Source organism: Centropristis striata, chromosome 7 (genome assembly GCF_030273125.1).
Source record: "Centropristis striata isolate RG_2023a ecotype Rhode Island chromosome 7, C.striata_1.0, whole genome shotgun sequence".
NCBI classification, from domain to species: domain Eukaryota; kingdom Metazoa; phylum Chordata; class Actinopteri; order Perciformes; family Serranidae; genus Centropristis; species Centropristis striata.
The window spans coordinates 24,207,480-24,229,330 of NC_081523.1; the positions used below are offsets into that span (position 1 = coordinate 24,207,480).

At 39.2% G+C, this 21,851-nt stretch overlaps 1 protein-coding gene across 2 annotated transcripts; it reads left to right on the plus strand.

Annotated features, from left to right (window-relative positions):
* The first annotated feature begins 1,088 nt into the window (after nt 1-1,088).
* septin5a (septin 5a) lies at nt 1,089-20,194 on the plus strand. 2 transcript variants are annotated; one of them, XM_059336555.1, is made up of 12 exons: nt 1,089-1,187; nt 1,333-1,346; nt 15,071-15,161; nt 15,316-15,402; nt 15,755-15,878; nt 16,033-16,167; nt 16,310-16,427; nt 16,521-16,622; nt 17,638-17,734; nt 17,820-17,955; nt 18,078-18,180; nt 19,578-20,194. In XM_059336555.1, the coding sequence occupies exons 1-12, from the start codon at nt 1,142-1,144 to the stop codon at nt 19,638-19,640; spliced, it is 1,116 nt and encodes a 371-aa protein (XP_059192538.1). In that variant the 5' UTR covers nt 1,089-1,141; the 3' UTR covers nt 19,641-20,194. The 2 variants fall into 2 exon arrangements, with proteins under 2 accessions (XP_059192538.1, XP_059192537.1); XM_059336554.1 differs by lacking the exons at nt 1,089-1,187; nt 1,333-1,346 and adding an exon at nt 13,040-13,353.
* The last annotated feature ends 1,657 nt before the right edge of the window (nt 20,195-21,851 follow it).

The following is a 21,851-nucleotide window of genomic DNA, read 5'->3' on the forward strand; positions in this document are numbered from 1 at the left end:
TTTTTTTCTATAGGAAATATTACTTTACCTTTATGCCAGAAAATAATAATAATAATCAGTATCACCTAATGAGGAAGATTTATGGTTTAAAAAAAGTTTTTCACGTTATAACAAGATATTATCACATTATTTCAACATACAAATGTGTCATGTTATACCAGGATTTTTTTTAGAACAATATATTTATCTTGTTATAATACACATCACCCATAATGTGATTTATTTGTGACAGATGAAGTGTATATCTTCTCAAACCTTTATTAATCATTCTCTTCCAAACGTATCACAATGAAAATGAAGCCACATTTAACAGAGGATCGTATCTGAAAACGGAATGATTCCAACTTTGTTGCCGACCATGTATATATGAAACGTGTAATGTTAACATAATACATTGTTATAACAAGAAAAATGTCCTATTATAGCATGATTAGTTTGTATGTTGTAAAAAAAAAAAAAGTTTTTCACTTCAAAGTGTCATTAATGTTCATGACACATCCCATGCCATGTTTAAGAGACGCTCATGTCACTCTTATGTAGACACCTTAGAGTAAAGTGTTACCAATATTAGTGTCAACAATAAAACACTGATAAACTAAACTGATAATTAAACAATCTCCCTCTAGCTCTTCTTTGCTGGGTTCTTATCTGATGCCTATAAATGTGGCAAATTGTCAAAGAAGTGATGATCTTAAAGGGGTAAAATCACATGATCTGATCAACTGAGGATGTAGGTGATTTTACCATGAGGGGATGATTTAGGCATAACAATTTTGACAAAAAATGACCTAGGCGATCATTTTGTGGGACAGATTCTAAAATATTTGTTTTTTTAAACAAATAAGCATTGTAACCTTCTGGGCTGCCTGTTTTGATCTAAAGTCTGTTTCTGACTGGATACTACAGAGAAGCGATATAAAATGTAGAGGTTAATGTCAGTGAGACCCCCTCGTGGCACCCTTTGGTCCCCTGCTTGTAGTAAACTCTGCGCTGTGACTGGCTGTGAGGAGCAGGAGGAGGGGCTTTCATCTGTCAGCTCAGCCCGCCCTCCTGCTGTCTGTCCGGGGTTTGGAGGCGAGGCGAGGGGCCGCTTTCTGTGAGCCGTCGCTTCGGTAAAAATCCAGGGAGGAGAGTGGTTAACATGACGAGCAACATCAGGTACAAGAGCCGGATCCCGGTGAAAACAGGTGAGCGTGTTTTCTGTATTTTATTCCCAGGCATGTGTGTAGTGTGAACCAGAGCTATGACTGATCCATGTCTCTGTCTCCCTGGGCGTCGCTCTGCATCCCTGCACCTGCGCGTCCTCCTCATCCATCCTGTGATGACCAATAGAGGATAGCACAGAGGTAAGAAACATCCTTTTTATTTGTTTTTTTAAACTGCTGTTTAGAATGCATTTTCTCTTTAGTGCGTTGTGTAAATATATCCTCGCATTGGACGGCCTCGGCTGCAGTAGCGCCAGCAATATTTACGTTTCGGATCGCACATTTTTTTCCTTCCGCCACCCCTGATGTGCGCGTTTTCCGGTCAATTTTACAAACGCAAGATGCTCTGAGGACAGCCATGCCATCACAGGCTGAGCTGTGATCAGCAGGCTGACAGGCGGTGGGGGGTTAGGTTTCATTTTTAGACGCGTATGTGGAGCAGGCGGCGTCACGAGAGGCGAGCTGCCAACATGGTACCCAAAGGCAGCCTCCTTCCTCTCCATCCTCTCCTCTCCTCTTCTCACCAGAATTATTAGCGATTGTCGGTCATTAAGAAGATTAATGTGCCGGCCTAATTATCAATGTTACACCAGCACGACTCGTGATTACAGTCGCTGTCTTTAGTGAACCTTCCTGACCATTGTTCAGCTGCCACATGAGCCTGCAGGGGAGGTCGCATCTCTGATGACCCTGGGCACTCCTCCCCCACTTCTTCCTGGCATATAGTGTCTGATGAGCATGGAGGAGAATGTGCACATGCTGAGTGTGTGGGATGAATCAGCAAACCTGAATCTTAACAGAATTAAAATTGAGAGCAAGTGGAGCTCAAAAAGTCAACCTTAAAGCTGAAAATGCATCAACACAAGCTGAAATAGCAAAAACACACAGGAACACTTATGGCATATTTTATGTCGTTACTACATAACTATTTATTCTATTGCTGCCAGTTTATTGGATTCAGCTAACTAAAACAAATTCAGTCTAATACAACTGCCCTGCAATTATTCCTACCTTCATGGCCATAATGTTTACTTTATTGGAGCAGTTTTAGTGCTTCAGACTCATTGATATAAATGCAGACTAAATATAAAAAAATAAAAAAAACGACCTCTGTTGCAAGTAAAAGACCAGCATTCAATATACTTATGGAAAAGTTTATACAAAATAGTACCTTTCAAATGTTATGTAATTTGTTTTTGTTTTGTTTTTTTGTAGCCAGTTCGGCCCATTTTAGATAGCTGACAGTTGAGGGATGACAGAAAATGTGGTGAGAAAGAACATGGACAATGAGATTATATGGTCAGCATCTTAATCCCTCAGGTCCTCAGAGAGTTGTATTTTATTATCATAACATTGTATATTATATAATCCAAGAAAGGAGTAACAATAGCTATAAAATAAATGTAAAGGAATTTGTATTTTTGCAAATTGGTGCATGTTTTGTAGTGGTCCACTGCTCTTGTGAATATGGACCTTCAGTTAGCAGCTGTAGCAACTTGAATTTAGCCAGCACCAGCCCCAGTACTGGGGGTCTGATCCTGGACTGCCCCGTCACCCTGCCAGATCAGCAAACTTTCTGTCGATGCCGCAAGGTTTGCAGCGAGGGCTGACGCTGTGCACCAGTCTGCTGGGACCCACGGTGCTGAGGTTTGTGCTGGCTTAATTCAAGTTGCTACAGCTGCTAAATGAAGGTCCGTCTCTGGAGCTGGCTAACTCTGTCCTCCTTGGGAAGCAGTGGTGGAATGTAAATAAGTACATTTACCCAAGTACTGTACTGAAGTACAATTTTAAGGTACTTGTACTCTACTTGAACATTTCCACATATGTAACTTTATACTTCTACTCCACTACATTTTAAAAATATTGCTCTTTTTACTCCACTACATTTAACTGCCAGTTGTAGTTACTTTTCTGGTCAACATTTAACTTAAAAAAAACATGATCAACTTCATGTGATCATATATTTTTATTGTTAGACCTCATTACAGTATATTAAGTAGTTAAAATGAGCCCTATCTTGAGAAAGTTAAAACGCTGCTTATTTAAATACATCAATACAAATAATCCAATGATATATTAGGATGTTATATAACAAACTGATTGGGGTCATTCTGCATGACGAGTACTTTTATTTTTGATACTTTAAGTAAATTTTGATGCTGAATACTTTTTCCACCACTGGTTGGAAGTGAGCGGGAGGGACTGCAGGGTTTTCGTTTTAAATTGTAAAGGAACAGAAAAAGAAAATCAATATGTGGTGGTCAGTATTGATATTGTGGCAAGGCGGCCACAAATAATTCAGTGTATGGGAGACACTGGACATTGGCAGGGATGTACACTTTACTGTTGTGTGATCGGTTTCCCTATCAGCCGTAAAACAGATCTGTGCAGCTTACATCAGGGCAGTGTAAACAGTTTGCTACCTGCATTAGTTTCCTCGATTACAAGGTATAATTCATACATTGCATAACAGTGTGCATATGTGTGTGTATGTGTATAGTACAATAACAGTCGTTTGAGGCACACATTGAGAATAACAGTGGCACCATTCTCTCAATTGCAAGTCAGCGTAGCATCATTATTATAAGGTATGAAGTTGTATAATGTTGCTTTAATTCAATTCAAGTAAAGAACAATCACCTGTAATTGTACTTGCATACAGTACTGTAATAAATGTACATACATCCAAACCCAGTTTGCATTGAAGTATCTGCTAAATGACTGAAATTTAGTATAACGTTTTCGGAAGATGCTTCGAGGAATTGTTATATGTGGATGAGAAGCACAAAAATTAACACTTGGTCTCTCTCCTTCACCCTTGACTCTTCACCCTGTCATATTTAGCATTTTCTGTGGCAACAGATATGGCTCCTATCTACATATTTGTCCAGTATTTAGTCCCCTGGTTGCCCTTTGTCCTCCACCCCCCTCACAGCCGACAGATATAAGCTGGTCAGGTTGCAGACAGATTTGCCTTCTCCCAAAAATTCACAGTTGGAACAAATCCAGGTTGAAATGATTGTGATCACATGGTACCACCACCACAACAGCACACACACACACACACACACACACACACACACACACATACACACACACACACACACACACACACACACACACACACACTGACATACAAGCTTATGAGGGGATTGCTGGAAAACCTGGATTAGTATGAAAGTTGCAGTGATGTGTTTGCAGATGCAGCATTTACAGCTTGTGCAGAAACAGTGAAAATAACCTAAAATTACAGTCAAACTGTTATAAATATTCATCCACTTCTGAACGTGTAGTGACTCACTCTGGCTCAGTATTTAGATTACTACAGTTTTTACACCTTCTTCACTCCCACATACTCCACAGACTCTGACCCTGTTGGGCACTTTGAGAAAAATACCTCATATTCTGGATCCTCCAGGCTGCGGAGGAGGACTAAAACACTAATAGCGCTCAGAGAACGATGAGCTCATAACTGCTGAAAGGCTCATAACTGATAATCAATCCTAAATCAATATTTTCACAGCATTCCCCTCCCATCTCCTCTTCCTCTTTCCACGTCTCACTCTCTCACACCGCCCTAAACATTCCCATCACTTCCTTTGCTGTGCTATTACGTTGCCAGGCAACAGTCTTTTTAAAATCTGTTTTCATCACTTCTCTGATATGAAGTGCGTGGACGACACCATCTGACCTACCCACAATCCTGAGCTGTGATTATTTTGTGTGTGGGTGGTTGAACACTAAACATGATTTCATTATAGATCAGAAACTGGAAGAGAAAAATCACAATCGGAGATGTGTCACCTTGTTACAGTGAAGCACACAAGGCTCATTAAATATAGAATGAAGCACATCCAGAATAATACTGACTGAATGATTCAATGTCACGTTCAGACATTTCCAGCGCTGCTACAATCATCTAATACAGAAGCATGAGTTGGCAAAACGTGGTCCGTTAAGAAGCAGTTCAGTGTTGGGTTTTAGTGACACAGTTAAGACATAAATAGCAGAAGCTTCATTATAGTTTTTGCAAGAATGTTACAATCATAAAGACATCATAGAGAAGAAATCGATCATAGAAGAGCCACAAATATAATTTTCTCCCCTGATTGAACCTCAGCAGACCAGAACGCAACACAGACACAAAGTGAGCGGCTGTTTTATAGGTGATAGATTGAAGGAAAATTGTGTTATTTTTATCTTTTACTTATCTGTTCTGATCCGTATTCTTCCTCTTTTGTTTTCATGGTATTTTTTTTGATCTACATTGAGCATCTAAGAAGAAATTGGGTTGTATGTCAAGTACGGATTGCAAAAAAATAGTGATTTTGGCCTTCATAAACCAAATTCAGTTATGAAGAATGGCACTCAGAGAGCACAGACCTCCACCGAGGCACTCCTTATCTCACAGTGTTAACGTTACCACTTTAGGGGTTGTTCATGTGAATTTCCCTAGTCCTAAACTAATAATTATCATGATTTTTTGCTTTATCAATGCCTTCATCAATAACTTGACTACTGAAGGTATAATATCTATCTTTCCACATTAAAATGTTTCAAAGGACTCGACCGATGTGCGTATGTGTCAGCATTGTGGTTGTCTGCCAGAAGCTTTATCTAGTTTTATGCCCCCATTGTTCCTAAACAGTTTTTAGATCTTGGTTGGTTTTAACTACACGGTCGCCCATAAAGTTGGAATCATTTTACTTTCAGACACAATCCTCTGTTAATTGTGATTTTGTTTCCAATGTGATATGTTTGATTAATAAAGTTTAGGGAGGATATACACTTTATCTGTAAAGAATAATTCACATTGTCACAATAATTTCATGGAAAAAGGTAAAAATATTTTATTCCAACTTTATGGGCGACCGTGTATTTATATTTTTACCAGATAAAGGATTTTAGTCATCAGACAACTGGATCTTAATATATGAGACCATGAGAACAACAGAAAAGGACATATTGTGTTTAATGACTAGGCAGGAAAGAGATTTTTTTTCTACTTGGCAAACCAAAAATGAAGAACACTTTAACAGTTTAGTCCCTTGCACATTTATCTCTGCACTTATTATTTGCCAATTTCTGCAAAATAAATGGTTCCCTTCTTTATATCTGTCCATTAATTAGTCTCCTTGTTGCCGACAACTCTTTATTAAGCGGGCTTCATAAGGAAGTGGTATTTTAAATATAACTATGAGGAAATATGTCAGCGTTGTCACACCTTGGTGTGTCTTGTCTATCTGAGATGTCTTGACTGTCAAAGTGAAACAGGTCAACATCACATTGAACACGCTGATTTCCCCTGAAGCAGCAGAGAACAGATGTTCGGTCAGATGCTTTTGCGTCCGTGCATGTGTGTCACTTCACTTCAGATACACTCCACCCTCCCCTCACCCTCCCGTCTGTCCCGCTGCCACAGATGGGACCCTCACCAGCTCTCAGTGTGGACCAGCTGGGGAGCACGAACAAACGTAACTTGGGGGGGCTGGGTGGGGCATTTACATTGGGATTTGGACCCCCCGTGGCTCAGCAGAAACGAAAAGTTTTATGAAGAAAAAGAGAAAGTGGCTGATCCAAGAATTTTTGAACTTTTTTGATAACTATTTAATCAAATATTTTATCATATTTGATGTCTTGTGCATCATTTTACACACATTTCCCAGAATCTACCTGAGAGTTTTGGCTCTATTTTAAAAATTCACTACAATATAAAATACATTTCAGTGCATTTGAACAATGTCGACTGCACAGCATCAGTTTGTAATGACAACTGACCCACTGACAGGCTTCTGCACGCCTGGTGTTTTTTTTAGAGTGTTTTTCCTCTGTGACATTTGGTGCTTTCATTCTTGTTCAGGAGTTTGACAGGTTTCTGCCCTGCAGTGTGTTCACATGCACATTCTTTCATTTTGTCATGCTGCAAACATGCATGTACTGACCCAGCAGAGCGTGTGAGCTGCTTTGTGTTTTGTCATGCACCTGAAGCAGCTCACCTCGTTTCCTTCTTTGCGTTTTACTGTATATGGAATACTGCAGTGCCCGTCATGTCTCGGCTGTGCACTTCAAGAAGCTTTTAGAAAGTAACTGGAGGCTGACCCAGATAGAGAGATTCTTTGAAAAATCTTTTCAAGTATTTTGTTGGCTTTCATATGTTTGGGATTACAAGTTCTTTGGGAATACAGATCAGGAGTCTGAGCAGTAAATCCAAGGAAAACGAATTAAGAGAATTAAGATTATTTCATAACCATTCTCTGTATAATACACACATATTAATTATATATAAATCAATCACATAAAGTACATTTTTGTGTAGAAAATAAAAAAAGGCATTTGATTCTTATAAGGTTGATGCATTTTTCTTATTGTCAATCAAATCAAAAGAAAAGACCAAAACCTACCATGTGTTGGTTCTTCTCCAAAACCCCTCTGACCTCCGTACTCAGCCTGAAGCCCACTCATTCCTACTGAAGACAGAACAGGTTACAAATAAATAGTTTAATTACCTCACAGAGCTAAGCACTCAAACTGGAGCAAACAGTGCATTTGTTGGGGACTATTTTCAGCGGTGGATTAATACAAATTTAGTGGTCTAGTGAGTACGTCCAGCAGTAGGACTGTAAGCAGGATTGATTAAAAAGAAGTACAGTGTGTGACTTCATGGTAATGAACTTCCAACCTTTCCTGACAGTATTTATCTGATTGAATCCCTCTGCTGAATGTTGGGGGATACGTCTTCATAATACCGTTCAAGGTTACAGCCATGCTCTCTCAAGTGTCTATTGTCACTGAATGGGCGGATGCTAAAACTGGGCTGCGATGGCCGAGTGTCCTTCAGTGAAGCAATTTTATTGTTGCCTGAGCAATTACGTACTGTCAGATTAGCATGTTAAAGAGCCGAGTGCATGCATGGCTTTGCATCTCCAAGGGGAGAAACCAGAGGAGGGAGGGAGAGAGGAGGCCAGGGGCTCCATTTATGTTGTTTTTGTACCCCTCTGCTTCTGTCTCACCCACCCTCACCCCTCCTATCTCCCCTTATCTTACCCTCTCTTGCCTCACTCGCTGGTAGGCAGGCAACAAATGCAGGCAGCAGTTGGGGTTAATGGTGTGAAAGTGTCAGCTGGACGGCTGGGAGATGCAGAGAAGTCATCAGTAAAGGTCACCGCTCTTTACTGCTGCATCACAGACATCTAGCTGCTTTGAACCGGGAGCATATTACACCATTCTCAGCCCAGTTATATGCACCGGTCAGAGCAGTATCGCTAAAGTTGGGTAGATTTTGCATGTAGTTGTACTTTTATGACCACCACTTATTCCTCAAACTTGATTCGAGAATTTGCTCGAGAGCAGCTTAGTGTTATGCTGAGAATATATATGATATAAAGATATTATAAAGAATATTCTATTTAAATATTATTTGAATTGCTCGAAGAAATCTGCAAAGTGTAAAAGAAAAAAAGGACATTTTGTTTTATAACTGTCAGTTTTATGACTATGAACTATACTATCTCCTCTACTTATTATATTGTGTTACATTTTAGCATTTACAATAATAATTTAATAATATCATACAATTGCAATGACATGGTTTGCCACAGATAAAACATTGCAGTCTTATAACAACGCAACTCAATGGAAATGTAAGGGGTTTGAGTTCCCCTTTAAAAAAATATATTTCCATATAGACAAGACAGTCTCTACTTTGCAGAGCATCACCATATCAGAGAAAGACTGGGGTTTTATTCAAATCAGGTGATGATACCTTGACTTGAGGAAGACATTTTAGTCTACCTTTGCACAAAATAGGTCACCATGGGTACTTCACATACATTATATTGGAAAAACATCTTAACCAGTAGATCGATCTGAAGAGGTCCTGCAGTTTGAACTGTAATCTGAACATCAGTTGTTAAATGTGTGATGAGTCTTTTCATGGTCAGTAAAAAAAGTATTTTTCAGTCTGACTGTGTGTTTGTGTTGAGATGTCTCATCACTGTCGCTAAAAGTGTTTGGCAGCAGGGAATGATGGGTACGCTGTTGGAGCAGACTCAGTTGGATTAGGCTTTATATTTGTGTGTGTGTGTGTGTGTGTGTCCTGGCAGTAGATCTGGCTGCTGGGGCCTTTTGAGAGTCGTTTCCTTAAAGACTATGACTTTGTTTGCCTGAGAGGAAGAAGCTTAGCGCTGCCTGCTGGTTGAGTGGCTGATCCCTGGATCTCTGCCTCCGACAGAGTCATGGTGCATTTATTATTAATATTCTGACAGCAAGTCTCCTCTTGTATTTGTTGTAAAGAGGAAATAGATAACAAAAAACTTAGAAGCACAAAGAGACAGTGTTTTGTACTGATCCAGTATATATTTTTCACTTCTCTTTACACAATGTCCAGATGACATATAGGTAGCACGAGTAAGTAAGTCATCTTAATTCATAAAGTCACTTTTCAAAGCATTTAAAGTGCATTCACTCGATTATTTGTTACGTTGATTGACAGAAAGTTTATCTGGCACAATTTTGAAAAATCTTTTCTCTCTCTTGTGCTTTTAAACTTTTCAGTTTTTAGTTTTTAGGGTTAGGTGGTTGGTCCGTTAAAAGACTAAATCAATTGAAAGAAAATAATCGTTACTTGCAGCAGTATTTCTGACATGCTTCACAGAAGGGAGTCAAGACAGAGAGAAAATAGATGCAACAATCAAGACAGTGTCTAAAAGCAACCACAACATATAGAGATCTAAAGAGTCTGAAGATGTTTTCTAGGTTTCCCCCTCAGCACCTGCTGCCCTGCTTCATGTCATTAGTCCTGACTCGTGGTTTGTCCCTCTGCACCTGCCGTACCTCCCCGCTGTGTGTTTGATCAGCTGGAAGAGGCCTAAGAGGTGATGCCGACTAGCAACTTTGACAACTTAGCCACTCCACAGCGGCAACAATGAGTGTGTCTTCTTCTTACAACATTCAGTACGACTAAGTAACAGCAATCATGACAATTTCTTGCAAGTTTTCAGCTTTCTTATCCAGATGTGCAGTTATAGGCTGAGGTGGCTAGCTTTTGCATCTTTCTGTTAGTTTTTTGGGGCTTTTTTGTTTTATTGTTTTTTTGTTGTATTTTATTTTTTTAGCTTTCCCATTTCACAAGAGGTAGAAGCATAGACTGAATAAAAGAAGTGGATGTAGCAACTATGACATCACTCAGTGGTTTGTTGTATACAGTTTTGAAGCCTCAAATTTGTCAGTTTGGCTGTTGCCATCTTGTTTGTTTGGAGCTGGAAGTGACCATATTTGGACAAAAGGGATGAGCTGGGGAGTAGGATGCTAAGTTATCAGCCAATGCTAGTGTTAGCTAGCTAGCTTGGTTAGCAAAGTGTATCCATTAAAATGAACAGCCGACTCCTCAGAATGTCTTTTGGTACATTTATAAGCGAATACTGAAGAAGACATTTTTAGGCGACCTAAATGTTAGAATTAACTCTGATGAACTCAAATCACACAGTAAATGGGTCAAAGATCTAAGAGTAGGTTGCAACCTATCATTCACAATGTAGTCACATTGTTAAAAAATACCCTGCATTATCGTCCAATTTTAATTTATATTTTTATCTATATTTTTTCCCAAAACAATGCAACAGGGCCGAAATTAATTGAGGAGAGCGAATGACCCCTCAGGTAGTTAACACCTGTCACCAGATTAATTTGTATCTATGGATACAAATTATTCACCTCTGTGGTTAAATAGACGCTTATTCAAATTCTCATCTGGTATATTAACCTTTAACTCAGGAGCTCCGTGCATTTCTAAAATAACAGATGTTTACATGAGAGTTAAGAGCAGCAACAGAAACATGACATGAGGGTGTTAATGAAAAAGTTACAGGACACAACTTTCTGGCTTCACTTAGTGATGGCAGATGTTTAATTGCACGTAATGTTGAAATTAGAAGTAACAAAAGAGGTGTGACCGGCAAACATTTATATTTAGACGTTCTTGTGAGAAAGGGACAGCTGGCCACTGAGAGACTGATGGTGGGGGGGTTTATCTGGGGGGCTATTGTAATACCATGTCAAGACATCTGTTCTTTTCTTCTATTCAGATTGGCCCCCACCCTCCTCTACACACACTAACACACTCTTTCACGTCTACAATGGCCTAAACTCTATGTCAAGCATCTCTAAGCTCTAAACTTATGTTTGCTGAGACTGTTTCTTCTCTTCAAGAAGCATCAGCAGGTTCAAAACATCAACTTTTAATCTGAGTTGATTGGTCTGTCGCCCTCCGGTGGAGTGAAGTGGGACTGTCACATCCTGTACGTGGCATCACCGCGGGGTGTGCCTAGTTTGAAGAAAGAAAAGAAGAAAAAAAAAGGGTTTTTTATTTCAAAGAGCTTTTGAGTTCTGCAGCCCACATCATGTATGAGCCGGACACACCCACACACACACAAACACACACACCACCATCACATCTGGAAGCAATCGGCCGCAACCTCTGCCATGAAATGTACCTCATTCACCTCTACACACACACACACACACACACACACACACACACACACACACACACACACACGCTGATCTACTTTTCATTACAGTCTAGACCAGAGCTTCCTCAACATTTTCAGATAATAATGACAATAATGATAACAACCTTACAATTTAAATTGATTAGTTGATTTAAAATATAAGATATATATATGAATTTAGATCAATATAAAATAAATAGAGTGGGAAATATGTTTATTTGTGTTTTTGCTTAGTTATAGTTATTTATTTATTATATTATTTATTCATTTGATCTTGATAAAATAAAAGAATAAAGATTAAATGTATTTAAATTTAGAGGTACTTATTCAGTCGAGTACTTTTATTTTAGCTTTATTTTTTCAGATTAAAATTTTACCTTAAATATTTAAAAACAAAGCACAGTGCAATAAACCAGTCACTCCTGACATTTTTGGCTTGTGGCCCCTTATCACATTTCAGATGTTCATTTGCTCCAATAAAGAGACATTTTCTCTGTCAACTTTTAGGATTATTTCATTTAAATAATTGTTTGAGGCCCAAATAGGTGAAATTATCCAATATTTCAGATATAGAAGATAGGAGTGTCAAGTCCCAAAAAATAAATACAGGTTTTTTGCATTATAACTCTTTTCCCCCCACAATTAATCATCTCACCACCCCTCAGATTTGTATCATGTGACCCTTTAGGGGCCCGACCACTATGTTAGGAGTGAATTAGACATCATAACTTTATAAAGAGTTGTTTAATGACCAGGTGCAACAGTTAAGCGCCACTTCTGAATTAATATCGGTGCTAGTCATTTAACCATGTATGAATCACAGCCACAAGTTTTACTGTTTACTTTCTTTAAGTATATTTTACCATCAATACTTGTGTAGTTTGACCAAAGGCCCCTCATAGATCTCATTGTCAACTCACAGAGTTAATTTAGTTGTTAATCTGATAAACTCACTCCACAGGTCTGCACTTGCACTTGTTTCTCAGCTTTTGTCACTGTCAAGTTCAAACTAGTTCTTTTTTTGCGTCTAAACTTCCTGCCTGTTCCTTTCTCCCTCTGCCTCTCTTACATTTCTCTGTGTAGAGTTTTATTTTTCAACTGTCGGCGCTGGGGGAGGGAATACAGGCTGAATGAATGAGTTTCTTTTAGACGTTTGCTTCTTCCATCCCTCCCTTGTTTCCTCCCTCAAATTGCCACCTCTCTCTCTCTCTCTCTCTCTCTCTCTTACTCCCTCTCTCCATTTCCCTCCCTCTGAGTGAGAATTCCTCCGTACCTGTCTGAACAGGGAGTCGGACTGCTGCAGGGCAGAAGAAAGAAAGAATAAAATAAGAAAAGGAAAGGCATCAGGAGAAGGAAAGTAGGAGGAACAAAAGGCACGTATTTAAAGAGCACAAACAGGAAAGAGGTGTGTTAGAGACACTTTGGGAAGTGGACACAAAGCCGGAGACAAGTTTATCAAGGTCTCAAGGCTTCAGATTTGCTTTTCCCCTGCTCCCTGCCGGGCTGTTTTTCAACTTTCTGAGACCCGTGGCTATTTTGGTCTGTCAGTGTTGGAGCGGTTTGGGATGGATGCCATCATGCTGCAAGAAAAACTGGTGGAACGTCTGCTGTGCCCACGAGTGAGAACAGCCAGGCAGAAGGTAAAAAAAAAAGTTGAATTTCTAGACAAAAAAGAGGGAAAATATCAGGAAAAGTTCAAATTCAAAGAAAAACAGTCAGATAGAGTTAAGGGTGGCTTTATAATTGCAAAAAAGAAGCTCTAACATCTGTAGAGTCACTGCCAGCATCTTTTGTCTGCTTTCTGTGGAGGTGCGTAATAATACCTCCAGTGACAGATTTACTGTGTTTTTATGATTACTCAGTGATTTATCTCAAGCTTTCCTCATTCTCTGGCTTTCTGACAAGTGTGTCCGCCATGCACTGATTGCACCGCTTTGTTTTTTTTGTTAATCTTCACTGGAGGGGGCTGTCGGAAATGCCTATGACAAGTTATGACAGCTTATAAGGACTCTGACTGTTTATTTGTGTTTGTTGAGTGGAAAAAAAGAGCTTTTCAGGTCTGTTGAATGTAGCTTCTGTCTGTGTGTGAATGCTCTCCACGGGCCTCGAGTGTGTATTTATATTGACACATGTCAGCACGTACAGTAGGGTAAAGATGACGTTCTGCCAGATGCAGCAGAGAAAAACCTGCAGGACTGAGAGCTTCTGTGTGACACAGTGAGCGACTGGTATCCTGTGGCTCTCTTTGTGTTTCTCTCAGAGTTTTAGTGGAAAATCTGAGACGCTGGTTTATTCTCAGCTGCTGACAGAGGAATGCTGCGCACGTGTTTTTCCATGCAGTTGTAGATTTTTTGTATTATAGACGCCGTCTGTCTGTTGTGGTCATTTTTATTGCATCTGACGCAGCCAGATACATTTTGTTTTCACATTAGAAACCCTCTGAGCAGTCTCACAGTTATTTGGTCTCTGCTTCGGTTTTCAAGCTTTTTGCTTTTTGATGTTTTATTGTCCAGCTGAAGCAATTAGTCAAAATTCATTCATTTAAATATGAGGATAATCTACTTTTGTTTGTCTTTTGCAGTGGTGGAAAAATTATTCAGATCTTTTACTTAAGCAAAAGTATTGAACAAAGCAAACAATTTGAAGGAATCGCTTTCTCAATTGACTAAACAATCAATACATTAATCAGGACAACACTGCTGCAATAAAGAAATATTTTCATTATTGATTCATCTGTTGGTTATTTGTCTATTAATGGATTAACTATTTGGCCTAAAAATATCAGAAAATTGTGGGAAAAAGTGTCTTATTTCCAACAATAATAGTTGTTCAATTAACTGTCACATAATATAAAGAAAATAAACAAATCTTCTACAGAAGTTGGACCGTGACATTGTTTTGCATGTCCTAATTTGAAGTTAAGAGTCCTATACAATAATGTCACTTTACAACAGAGTAACTACTGCAAGCTGGCACTCAGTGAAGGAACATGAGTTAACACAGTTCTCTTCTGCACCTTTATTGAAATCTGCTGGATAAGTTCAAAGTAGATATGGGGAATTAAGTGTTGACTTGCTACGAATGAATAGTTTAAATGTTAGTTGATTCTGGAAAAAAGGGAAATAACATACTTTTTAATATTTTGTCTTGTCTAAATGAAGTCACAAGTCATTGGTGTTAAAGTCCAATTCAAGTTGCAAGTCCGTTTTTTGATTTTGTCTAAAGTCATCAATTTTGTGACTCAAGTCTGACTCAGGTCCAAGTCATGACCGGAGACCTCAGTTATTGTTACTTTCTTTCTCCAAGCATGCAATAACACATCCTTCTTGTTTGTGACTTTTCTTTTTTCTCCCCCAGGAGAAACAGTATGTGGGTTTTGCAACTCTGCCCAACCAGGTCCACAGGAAGTCTGTGAAGAAAGGCTTCGATTTTACACTGATGGTTGCAGGTCAGTTTGTAGCTGAAGATACAGTTCAAGGTGTATTTAATAAACGAGCATCTTAGTTTATTTGGATTTATTTCAGATTAGATTTACACTCTGTGACCTTCTGTGTGTGTGTGTGTGTGTGTGTGTGTGTGTGTGTGTGTGTGTGTGTGTGCAGGAGAGTCTGGTATGGGTAAATCCACTCTGGTCAACAGCCTGTTCCTCACAGATCTCTACAAAGACAGGAAGTTACTGAATGCTGAAGGTGAGGTTTTATTTTATTTGTTATCTGCACTGCTTTGGTATTTATGTAAACTGGACCACTGTTCATCCTACATTTCACTCTGTCATGCAGCTGCACTGAAGAAGTCCAGTTTAGATGGTGCATGTTTTCATTAATAGGCAACATTTAGTGCAGACAAACCAGCTGCGCATTCTTTTCTTTAGTGGGAGCTTTGAAATGATTTTCATGTGTTTTATGTTTTCTTGAAATTTCCTCAAGAGCCTTATCTTTTTGTCGGATGCATTTGTAAAGCAGCTTTGTAATAAGTTGAATAATATCAGTCATGCTATGACAGCATAAAAAATACCAAATTCTTTCCTTGCGTGCTTTGCAGAGCGCATCAACCAAACTGTGGAGATCATCAAACACACTGTAGACATTGAGGAGAAAGGAGTCAAGCTCAAGCTGACCATCGTGGACACGCCAGGGTTTGGAGATGCTGTCAACAACAACGAGTGGTGAGCTGCAAGACCTGGTGCTCTAACATGTGCATCAATCAGCCTGCTGGCTTAAATTCACGGTGCCTGGAGGAGCTGCTAATGAGGTTTCTGATGGGTGCGTGTGTGTGTGTGTGTGTGTGTGTGTGTTTGTGTGTGTGTGTGTGTGTCCTAGCTGGAAGCCGATCACAGACTACATAGATCAGCAGTTTGAGCAATACTTCAGGGATGAGAGTGGACTGAACAGAAAAAACATCCAGGACAACCGAGTCCACTGCTGCCTCTACTTCATCCCACCATTTGGGCACGGGTAATAACACACACACACACACACACACACACACACACACACACACACATTTTTACTGCATATAGTCGTCATTTCATACTGTTTTGATTTGGAGGACTTTCATTATTTCACTCTCATGTGCACTCTTTATTTCTCTCCGCAGGCTGCGTCCAGTTGACGTGGAGTTCATGAAGGCGCTGCATGAAAAAGTGAACATAATTCCACTCATCGCAAAAGCTGACTGCCTCACACCCAACGAAATAAAAAAGCTCAAAGACAGAGTGAGTCACAGACCTGCAGCTTCACAGGTGAATTCAACATGTTTTACTGTATGCAGATAGGTCGCTGTAACCATTAATGTGATTTGTCTTTAGATACGAGAGGAAATAGACAAGTTTGGGATCAAAGTGTACCAGTTCCCCGAATGTGACTCCGATGAGGATGAAGAGTTTAAACAACTTGACAAAGAGCTGAAGGTGAGTCAGATACCTGTGACAGAGTGCACTTGATTAAAAGTCTCCTCCTCTTCAAAATTAACAAACACAAAAACAAAACAAAAAAGCATTTTTTTCTATGCTGACAAAGGACTGACCATAGGGGCTGCGATATGAGCTGCCGCTAATGTTTGCTCAGCTTGTTTTTTTTCTGATAACTCTGGTAAAATAGTACCATAAAAATTGGACAAAAAGTCCTTTACTGACCAAATGAAACGGCCTGTAACCTTGTTAAAATTATGGGTTTCTCTGGGTTTGAACATTTTCGAAAACATTTGGTATAATGTAAGTACACATTGCAGTGAAATATATAACACAGGTCTTGATATTTTTAGACATAGATTTAGATTTTTTACATTTTAATTCAGAACATTTACTTATTATACCTTTACACATTTCTTCCGGTAAAATGTCCAACTTTTCCAAAAGAATCTAAAGGACATGAGCTGGCTGTTCTCTCTCACACTTGGGATGTCCAGCCACGAAAAAATAATATCAGTTTTCAGTCTCAAAGCACTGAAAAGTCACATCTGAGTTTTCCAGTTTACCTCCTTTATAACAGCAGTTAAAGTTAAAAAGATGATGTTTTTGTAAAGTAATTTTAGTGCTTTTAGCACCACAAATAAAATTCCTGTCCATTATATTTGTAGTGGAGGCAGAAATCTCGAAACCCTGGACACATACAGCTAAAACTAGATATCAAGTCTTCGCGCTGCTTTGTATTGTAATACCTGCAACAGTGAAGCCATTGTTAATGTTACGACATAAATCCGCTGATCAGCTTGGAAAATCTGTGCAAGAAAAACAAACAACAAACAACAAACTGTTTTCTCTGCGTCTCAACAGTTAGAGTCACGCCTCTCGCAAGCCGCTCATTGGGCTTTTGTGAATGTGTATAAGTGTGTGAATGTGTACCAGGACCCAGCATGCTCAGTCAGCTTTCTCTGGCCACATCAGGGTTAACAAAACAAACGCACCCTCATGTCTCTGTGTGCAGGAGTGCACCCCGTTCGCTGTGATCGGCAGTAACACGGTGGTGGAGGCTCGCGGGCAGAGAGTCAGAGGGAGACTGTACCCCTGGGGAATTGTTGAAGGTACGTTCATATATTATTTATCCGTGCAGCTGTTTGAGTGTCAGAACATGGATTATTAATAATTTTTCCATGTGTCTTTTCTCAGTGGAGAACCAGTCGCACTGTGACTTTGTGAAACTGAGGAACATGCTGATTCGTTCACACATGCACGACCTCAAAGATGTGACCTGCGACGTCCACTACGAGAACTACAGAGCGCAGTGCATACAGGAGATGACCAGGTATGGGAAAGCATGAGAGACACATTGTTTTGGAAACATCTCCGATAACTGCTGATGTTTACAGATTTCACTACAGATTTGCCTGCTTCACCTCACGACCCCCCCTTTCTTCTTCTTCTCAGTAAACTGGCTCAGGACAACCGTATGGAGAGTCCCATCCCCATCCTGCCGCTCTCCACTCCAGATGTGGAAACTGAGAAACTCATCAAAATGAAAGATGAGGAGGTAAGAAGCAACTTTTCTCAGTTTCCCCTAACAGCAAATGTTTTTGTTTTTGTCGTCAGAAGATTTTTTAAATTTCTATGAATTAATCTCAGATGCGTTTTTGAAAGGTGTAGTATGAAATCCCTGTCTCAGAGCAAAATTAACTGACGGCATTAAAGTCATTCACCACTGACATAATATTTCCTGTAACTTTAAAGTAGAAGAACTACAAGCATGTGTTACTAATTACATATGCTATTTGACTAAAAGGCTGTTACTTTAACACAATGTCTTTAGTTCATTTAACTTATCTTCTTAAGTTCAGTTCACCCAGTGGAGAACCTCTAATGAATAAACTATTCGGTGCTACTTAATCACTTCATTTTAAGATAGTGGGTTCACTCGTTTGGGGTCAGTGGTGGCCTAAGGTTAGTGCAGTAAGCTGTTGATCAGAGGTCCTCGGTTTAATCCCTGGGCAGCAGGATAAATCTGGTTGGGGAAAGTGAGAAGCAGAGCTCGTCACCACCACTGAGGTGCCCTTAACCAGCACAGCAGTGGCCAGCAAATTGTGGATGTACTGGGCAGCTGGGCAAAAAATATATGCCTAAATATTTAAAAACACACAAATACAATCAATATATCTTTGGCAGTGAAAATCATATATTTACTGTACATATAATAACCTCTGTAGTGTAACTTTAACAATGAAAGCTTTGCATTAGGGGCAAATGCATGTAGATGCATACAATAAATATGACCAGGATAGGGTTTAATACTCCAAAAATAAGGAAAGAAAGGACGACTAACTGTATTTCTTCAGTGAGTCATTTTGTCAATTTCTTACTACAACCTGCACTGAGCCATTAACATGAACAACTCAAACCAGCTGCACAATATGACAAAGTCAGTCCTGTACATGTGATTAAACAGTACAAATACTTATAATACTATCAAAACTTTATTCATCAATCTCTTCCAAACATGTCACAATGCAACCGCAATTAACAGAGGATTGTGTCTGAAACCTAAATTATTCCAACTTACTTCCAACCGTGTGTACGGTTTTATTCTCAGGCATTTGTTATAGAGCGTTTAATATTTATTATTTGGGACTAAAAATCAAAATTTTCATTGATAAAACAGTGAATCTAATCGTGTTTTTTCGGCGCTTCAGTGATTACATATGTGTAAGAGTCTCGTCTGTATACTTAAATTCGCAGCAGTGATTATTATTTTTAAGCCAGAATCCGTATGATCTTTAATCTAAGATTAAACACACTCGCTGTTGATTTAAAGGCTTCTTTCAGCATTACATGATCTAAACGATTCATCTGTGGTTTAATGTTCAAATTCTCTGCAAACCTTCGAGGATTTATTCTGCGGAGAGTTTAACCACTTGTTTCTTTGTGTGTCTGCAGCTGAAGAGGATGCAAGAGATGCTGAACAAGATGCAGCAGCAGATGCACGACAAAGAGCAGTGATGTCTCTGGCAGCAGAGCTGGGCTGCAGCGCCACCTGCTGTTTTTCCCTCTGAGACCTTCAGACAATAAACATGGATATCACGTGTTAGTGGCAACTCTGGCTGTACATTTACCCTCAGTTTGGTGCTTTGTATAGTTTGTCTGCCTGGACGGTTCTCTGTCAGAGCATTTTTTTTTGTTTCTGAAAATATCCTTTTGCCCACTTTGAGCCTCTCGCTGTGGTTTAACAGTCTTAAAATATATAATATAAATGTGTAATTTAAATTACTACTCAGTGTATCTAATTTATAAATGCAATGCTAAACTTTTTGGATATTTTGTCAGGGTAACATGTGTGCTACAAGATGTTTTGTAAAAAAAAATTAAGCTTGTCGGTGACGTTAAGATTTAACTGATATTGTTTTTTTATTATGTGTTTGTGAGTGTGTGTTTGGATGCGTGAGTATTTCTTGAGATTTCCTCGAGGTTTCCGTCCATAAAACCCTCTTTTATCCACAGTGACTTTACTTTTTGTTGAAATACAACGTTTGCTCTTGTTAATTTGCTCTTTTTGATCCTCATAAATACCTTCCATGTGGCAATTTTTCACGTATGGCAAGTCAAAATATCCTCTCCCAGCATTTTCATATGTGCTGGCTGAGCTGAAATGCACTTATTGCCAGTGGCTAACTGTGAATGGAGAGCCTTTGACATAATGAGAGGGTCGGTGCAGTGCAGGGTGCATGTGCAAGCATGCTGCCATTACTCATATCCGCTAAATGCTGTGGGCCTATTTTTACTGCTTTATAGCCGATGCCCTGTGCTTGAATTAAAATGCATCATGACCATCAGTATGCTGGTAAAATAGATCAATAATGAGGAGTAGATACTGTGTATATGCTTTTGTTTTAATTTTCTCTCCTTGGAAGTGAGTTGCTGCATTCTGCCTGTGAAGATGTGTAGATAGTTTGAGTGTGTGTGTGTGTGTGTGTGTGTGTATGTGTGTGTGTGTGTGTGTGTGTGAGAGAGAGAGGGAGACAGAGAGAGAAAGAGGAACAGTACATATCTTGCCTGAGGGCTGTGAGCTCAGCCTGTGCCCCATTTATAACAGTGTGACAAATAAACTCTCGTTTCTCGTCAATCTGCATCGTTTCTCTGAATATTAGATTAGTTGTACATTAAGGTCCAGTGGACGCAGCAGCGACATCCTCCGTCACTTCCGGCTGTCAGGGTCTGAGCGGCAGAGCTGCAACAGGAAAAACATGATCTGCTGATTCATGTTTATCTCCTGCAGACATTCTTCCGTTGCACTGCACACAGCGCGCTCTCCCTGCCAATCAGAAAGACATAACATTAATATGGATTTTTAGAAATATCTGCAGTTTTCTGCACGAGGACTTTGACTCAAAAATGTTTGTTTTATTTGTATCAGTCAATGGACGAAGAAACACTCAAATTTTTTACTTTGTAAAAGTAGTGATAGCAGAAATTCTCTGTTGCAACAAGAACGGGCAGATTGTGAAACAACTGGCCCCTTGGCATGCAAAAGGCAGCACCACCTCTCCTACATAAGAGCAACACAGACTTCATAGTTGTTCAGCTTCTTTTTGTTGTAATTTAGTCTCTTTTTGTAATTTCTTCAGTCTTTTTATAGTTATTTCTTGTCTGTAGTTTTGCTTCATTTTGCAGTCATTTTGGGTCTCTTTGTAGTTGTTTAGTGACTCTCTCTGGCCATTTATTTTGTCTCTTTTTAATATTTTTCTTGTCTTTTGTTGTCATTTTACGTTTCTTTGTCATCATTTTGATGCTCTTCCTGGTCAGTATGTGTCTCTTCTAGTGACATTTTGCATTTAAAGTATTTTATATACTGCTGGGTTATGAATTTCCTCTAAGGGATCAATAAATTCTTATTCTAAAATGTAACATCTTAGTGAGTCTGCAAAGTAACTTAAGTTATTAAATACATGTGGTGGAGTAGAAGGTTGAAGGAGCAGAAAATAGAAATACCTAAAAACTGTACTTGAGTATAGTACGTGAGGGAACTAGCACTGAAACATCCTGAAAATTTTGTAGGCAACATTATAATTAGTTGCTTATAATACAGTACAGAAGGATTTCCTTAAAATACCTTATTTATTAAAACCCTCATAAATATTAATTCATTTATCATTTATTATTAGAAACATTAGAGAACTTCCTACAGTAAATTCATTAGAAATAAAGGCCCCTTAA